The 7,148-nt window shown below is 34.9% G+C and overlaps 1 protein-coding gene across 1 annotated transcript; it reads right to left on the bottom strand.

The window, feature by feature from the left end:
- Positions 1-300: 300 nt before the first annotated feature.
- Positions 301-6,641, bottom strand: LOC142235674 (uncharacterized). Its single transcript, XM_075306935.1, has 4 exons — positions 6,624-6,641; positions 1,388-1,425; positions 1,143-1,323; positions 301-1,089 (listed from the first exon to the last, which is right to left on the bottom strand). Exons 1-4 carry the CDS (start codon positions 6,639-6,641, stop codon positions 433-435), a joined length of 894 nt encoding a protein of 297 aa, XP_075163050.1. The 3' UTR covers positions 301-432.
- Between the last annotated feature and the right edge of the window lie 507 nt (positions 6,642-7,148).

Raw genomic sequence — 7,148 nt, 5'->3', positions numbered from 1 at the left:
AATACCTGGTATCATTGGCTGCGTTGGTGGTACGCATATTCGCCATATCAAATCACGGTCAGATGAGGCGCTTTTCTACAATCGGAAGGGTTACTTCAGCGTTAATGCATTGGTAGTAAGTAAACTGAGTAAAACATTTTTTACATTTGGTAAATAATTGGAACCCTTCCAGGTTTGTGACTACAAGATGAGGATCCGGGTAATTGATGCCAGCAGGCCTGGATCATGCCACGATTCCTTCATCTGGAGTCTGAAGTAGTCCAAAATGTATTACGCTGAATTATATAGACGAACAAAAAATTGCTGGCTAGTTTTAAATATTTTATAACAGTTATGGTAGGGAGATCATATCAAACAAAGGAACATAAAAGTGAATTCAATTCATAAAAAATTAACACTAACATGAATAAAAAAAATAATAAAAGAAAAAAATTATTCGCTTCTGACTAGCAATGAAGCCTTATATTGCTCTAGTTCTACACTTTTTAACTTTAATTTGTTTCTTGTGACGGACTCCTGCTCCATTCGTATATGATGCCTTTTCAATTCAGCTACCTCCTCTTTTTTTAAGGCAATCAATGCGTCCATTTTTTTGTCCATTAATTTTAATGTGATGTCTATACTTCGGAGGCATTTTCCGTCTTCCTCTATGGACTCCCGAAGGCTTTTAATTTCGTCCGAAATTGTTTTAAAATTTCGTGACTCTTCCGTCATTATAAAATCCACATCGTTCATTTTTCTGCGCTTCGGTGTATTGGCTATTTGGGGTAAGGCACCATCACAACTGACTAACGGCGACTCTGTTGCTCTTGTAGGTGAAAATGACTCTGTGGTGGATAAAGAGTCACTTCGACCGACGGTGTTTTGACTTGCCTTGGAGCTACAGGGCTTCTCGTTTTCTTTGTTTGCTCCGAATGTTTTTGCATTTTTTATGCCGTCCACTGATACGTATAAACCACATAAAACAGCGACTCGCTCTTCCAAACTGGATAAAACATATTTGTTAAATTGACCTCCACCGGTCTTTCGGCATTCGGACTTGCTATGACAAATTTTAGTTTTTATGTCGCGTTTCCAATCCGTCCATGTCTGTAATATAAATAAGGTAAGCTTATATCAAAATTCAAATGCCGTAAACTTACTTTTCTCCATTCGGAAACACCTCTTCTATGTGGTCCACATGAATTTAGTTTGTCGGCCAAATCACTCCAAAGTTTGTCTTGTACGACTTTGTCCCTTTTGGTGAAACCCATTGCCAGATCTTTATTATCTTCCATAAAATCTATGAAGATCTCATCATGGGACGTAGTCTTGCGTTTAAACCTAAAAGAATAACATTTTTCATTCATAAATTAAATAAATACTCAAAATTAAATTCTTACATTACCTTTGTTTTGATTTGTTTTTTTCTATCCCTCCCCAATGCTACTCATGAACAAACGATCGCCGTGTCGTTCTCGTTTTTGACGGCAGAGAAGTTTTTATTTTGGTTTTGGTTAAACAGTTTTTAACATGCATACATTAAAGGAAATTTAATTATAGTGGGCATAATTAACTATTCTGTTAAGGTTTTTCTCATTTGTATTGCTTAAATATTTATAATAATATTGCAAACAAATTTTCTATCGTGGCGGCCTCCATGTGCAGAAAGATATTGGCGGCGTTAGTTTTTTGTTTAATTTGCTCAGTGATTTGTGCACCAAGAACACTTTGCAGAATTGAAGATGCCATATTTTTCATGCAATAAATTTGGTAAAATTCACTTTTCTTAGCCCACTGATTTTGTAAAAGTTATAATTTAATTACCTTATATTTTCAAAAAGACCTTTGATTTTTTTAGGAAACCGGATAGTATTCACAAAAATCAGAGATAATTTTGCTTAAAACTTTTTTGTGTTAACTTTTGAAAATTGTGGCAAACATTATACTTTCGAACACACTGAAAATCAGCTGATTAAAACAACCCCAAAATGTATACACCAATCAGAGGAAATTTCGGTTCAAATTTTAGATGGATTTTTAAAATCGTGGTTTCTGCCATATATAAGTGACTTTCCCAATAAAATTTGCAAATATTTATAAAAAAACATATTAAAGTTTCAGAATCTGTTATTTATTTGTTATAAAAACTTCTAACTTTGCATACGATGGCTGTACACTAATCCTACACAAAAGAAATGTTCGTGTACATTTTTCAGGTCTATGACGGTGTATAGTATTGGCCAGAACACCTTTGAAGTGTGACACCACACGAAAATGTATACATGTGTGTACCAGAACAGACACGATTATTTTTATGAAACATTCCTGTCCTAAATATAATATATTCTAACATATTAACATATGTGTCCCAAACATTTAATGCTAGTTGATTTATTTTGTTTCTTATTCTATCTTTTTTAGTTTAAATAAAATTCTTTATTTTGCCAAGCTTGATATCTATTGCTATTTGCTAGTTTAGAAACATTACATTTTTGCAATTCAATATATTGTGTTTAAAAATTGTGTCCGAAACACATTTTTTTATATCGGAACATATGAAAAACATATTTTTCTAACAGTGTGTGTATCAACCGATTCTTAAAGAAGTATATAAGGCCGTAAGTTCGGCCAGGCCGAATCTTATGTACCCTCCACCATGGATTGCGTAGAAACGTCTACGAAAGACTGTCATCCACAATCGAATTACTTGGGTTGCGGTAACACTTGCCGATGGCAAGGTATCTTAAACTTCTTAACACCGTCTTCTAAATTGTAAGTTAGTCAATACGGGGTATAATTAAACAAAAAAAAGGCCGATTAAATACGTATATAATACAGTTTGACAAAATTGTCTATAGAAATAAAATTTTGACAAAATTTTCTATAGCAATAAAATTTTGACAAATTTTTCTATAGCAATGAAATTTTGACAAAATTTTCTATAGAAATAAAATCTTGACAAAATTTGTTTACAGTAATAAAATTTGGACAAAATTTTCTATAGTAATAAAATTTTGGTAGATTATTTTTACTATAGACCGATATGGACCAATTTTGGCATGGTTGTTAGCGGCCATATACTAACGCAATGTACCAAATCTCCCCCACGTACCAAATTTCAACCGTATCGGATGAATTTTGCTCCTCCAAGAGGCTCCGGAGGTCAAATCTGGGGATAAACCGATCCCCAGATTTGATTGGGGGTTACATATAATTAAGACCGGTATGGACCAATTTTTGCATGGTTGTTAGAAATCATATACTAACACCACGTACAAAATTTCAACAGGATCGGGTGAATTTTGCTCTTCCAATGGGCTCCGGAGGTCAAATCTGGGGATCGGTTTATATGGGGGCTACATATAATTATGGACTGATATGGACCAATTCCTACATGGTTGTTAGAGACCATATACTAACACCACGTACCAAATTTCAACCAAATCGGATGAATTTTGCTCATCTATGACGCTCCTGGGGTCAAATATGGGGGCTATATATAATTATGGACCGATGTGGACCAATTTTTGCATGGTTGTTAGATACCATATACCAACACCATGTACCAAATTTCAGCCGGATCGGATGAAATTTGCTTCTCTTAGAGGCTCCGTAAGCCAAATCGGGGGATCGGTTATATGGGGGCTATATATAATTATGGACCGATGTGGACCAATTTTTGCATGGTTGTTAGAGACCATATACTAACACCATGTACCAAATTTCAACCGGATCGGATGAATGTTTTCTCCTCCAAGGGGCTCCGCAAGCCAAATATGAGCATCGGTTTATATGGGGGCTATGCGTATAAGTGGTCCGATATGGCCCTTTTGCAATACCATCCGACCTACATCAACAACAACTACTTGTGCCAAGTTTCAATTTCACCACGACCCAGAATATATATATATATATATATATATATATATATATATATATATATATATATATATATATATATATATATATATATATATATATATATATATATATATATATATATATATATATATATATATATATATATATATATATATATATATATATATATATATATATATATATATATATATATATATATATACTTTATGGGGTCTTAGAGCCATATTTCGATGTGTTACAAACGGAATGACAAAGTTAATATACCCCCATCCTATGGTGGGGGGTATAAAAAACGGCGATATTCTCGTTTATTATTTCAGTTTGGTGAATTATTATCTACTGTAAGGGATTTCAACCCTGCGAAATATGAACCAAATCGGTTTAGGTTTAACTCATCTCGCCAGATTTTATTGCTAAATATTTCCAAGTAAATCTCCAGAAAAAAATTAGCGTTTGGGAGTGTGTTATAATATAGTTGGCTGTGTCCTACTATAGACTTTATTTATTTATTCGATAAATAATTTATTATTATTTTTTAATACATGGGTGAATTACAATATATCATTATTTAATTCTAATTAAATAAAGGGTGATTCTTTTGAGGTTAGGATTTTCATGCATTAGTATTTGACAGATCACGTGGGATTTCAGACATGGTGTCAAAGAGAAAGATGCTCAGTATGCTTTGACATTTCATCATGAATAGACTTACTAACGAGCAACGCTTGCAAATCATTGAATTTTATTACCAAAATCAGTGTTCGGATTGAAATGTGTTTCGCGCTTTACGTCCGACAAATTTTGTTCAGCGATGAGGCTCATTTCTGGTTGAATGGCTACGTAAATAAGCAAAATTGCCGCATTTGGAGTGAAGAGCAACCAGAAGCCGTTCAAGAACTGCCCATGCATCCCGAAAAATGCACTGTTTGGTGTGGTTTGTACGCTGGTGGAATCATTGGACCGTATTTTTTCAAAGATGCTGTTGGACGCAACGTTACGGTGAATGGCCAAAAATGGAAGAACTGAACTTGGTTGACATGTGGTTTCAACAAGATGGCGCTACATGCCACACAGCTCGCGATTCTATGGCCATTTTGAGGGAAAACTTCGGAGAACAATTCATCTCAAGAAATGGACCGGTAAGTTGGCCACCAAGATCATGCGATTTGACGCCTTTAGACTATTTTTTGTGGGGCTACGTCAAGTCTAAAGTCTACAGAAATAAGCCAGCAACTATTCCAGCTTTGGAAGACAACATTTCCGAAGAAATTCGGGCTATTCCGGCCGAAATGCTCGAAAAAGTTGCCCAAAATTGGACTTTCCGAATGGACCACCTAAGACGCAGCCGCGGTCAACATTTAAATGAAATTATCTTCAAAAAGTAAATGTCATGGACCAATCTAACGTTTCAAATAAAGAACCGATGAGATTTTGCAAATTTTATGCGTTTTTTTTTAAAAAAAAGTTATCAAGCTCTTAACAAATCACCCTTTACATTTCACGCTTTTTAGTGATCATTTCGCTATTATACATATACATATTTGAGATACATATTGGAAATGTTAGTATACCATCCAATAGCGGGTGGTGTAAAAATAGCAAAAAATGTATTCAGGCGGGTTGAAAAAGTTTGATAAAAGATATTCGTTTGTTGCAGTCTAAATCTTGATTGAACCACTCTCGTATTTGCTTGTATAAATCGGTTAATTAATTATAGCAGTTTCTTCTCCATTTGTCAGCAAGTATTTCTACTCATTGAATGCCAAATTATTTAATGAGCACTTCCAGTCGCCTGCAATAAATTTCATTCTTTAATTGCGTTGCTATGAATAGAAAGGATGTGAATTTTGTCGTTTGGTGACAGTCACATCCTTTCTATGTTACAGTCACAACACAACGACATCTTTCAGCAAAAATAAATTAAACCGATGTATTTCCCATAACCTCAAACTAAGGGACAGTGAGATTGGACATTTTATGGGATGTAAATCATTCGCTTCTAATGAAAACATGGAACTCTTGCTGACCAATTTATTCGATATCGTGGCGATTTGTAGACAGTCATTGGAGAAAAGATAAAAAATGCACCACAGCACGAGACCAGGAACATTTATTCAACACAGTTCAGTCCATCCTTGGTGGTCAGAATGCCCTTTAAATTCATGACTGGTCTTTGAAATTAAAAAGCCAATTGTTGTACCTATCCACCCACTTTTTACTACTCCCACATATCTGGATGCCCACCCGCATATGCTAGAAGCTACCGACACAATAACAGTGCAGGAAAATGAACCTTTGCATGTAGTTGGTGGACTGGACAATTGTGAAAATTATGACATCATCACGGGGAACATTCCTACGTGTGTACATATGAATATGTATTTCCCCAGGGGAGGGGGTTAGATTTGCCCGAGTGGGAGAAAAGAGCACGTCTGCTACGAGACAACAGAGGGCATGACATGTAAAATTATGATAAGCACATACCACGGTAAAGTTACAGACACATAAAAAGAACAAATAAAATTACCAGACAATTTGCTGCATATACACTAGGGCACAGTGGTATGTTATGTATGGAAATTTATGGACACAATATGGCAACTCAAAATTGTTTGTAGCAGATGATGAATTGTCTATTCATTGCAGAATTGCACTACTTAATCTTAGCAACGAGAGTTTTTAAAATTAATTTCGGATGTTGACTTGATTAGTACAAATAAACTACATTGGAAAGTAGTTGAGGGGAAAAAACTCATTACCAAAAGCTCTTGTACCATTATCACCAGCAATACCATCTGCTTGAAAATAATGTCTTACCATCAACCAATGCTTCCAGTACTAACACGGAGAACACCCCACAAAGCAATCCACGTCGCATCTGGGACCTGGCGGGAGACAACTTTTTTAAGTTAATTATATTTAAACGCCAAACTACATAGTGGTCAGAGTATAACTGTGATCTGCATAAAATGTGCCTTGCAGAAATATTGTTTTAGACCCCATCAAATACAACCTTTGTGTCTGTCCGTCTGTCCATGAGACCATGAGAGAGTATACTACAATACTTATTAATATTCGGATATACTTTGAATGCAATCAAGATTATATATTACATAGATGGTTCAAAAATTTGGGCAAAAACTGAGAAAATACTAAATTGAATTGTTTTATTAATAAATTAGGCTAAATATCTTTATTTATTAACCGATCTTACTCATAGTTGGCATAATCCAATCTTCTAGCCGATCTTACGTCTGTATGTACTTGTTTTGAGGGTGTATTGT

The sequence above is a fragment of the Haematobia irritans genome, chromosome 4 (genome assembly GCF_050003625.1).
Source record: "Haematobia irritans isolate KBUSLIRL chromosome 4, ASM5000362v1, whole genome shotgun sequence".
Taxonomy (NCBI): Eukaryota; Metazoa; Arthropoda; class Insecta; order Diptera; family Muscidae; genus Haematobia; species Haematobia irritans.
Note: the sequence above shows the minus strand (reverse complement) of the source record. Positions and strands in the feature narration are given on the sequence as shown.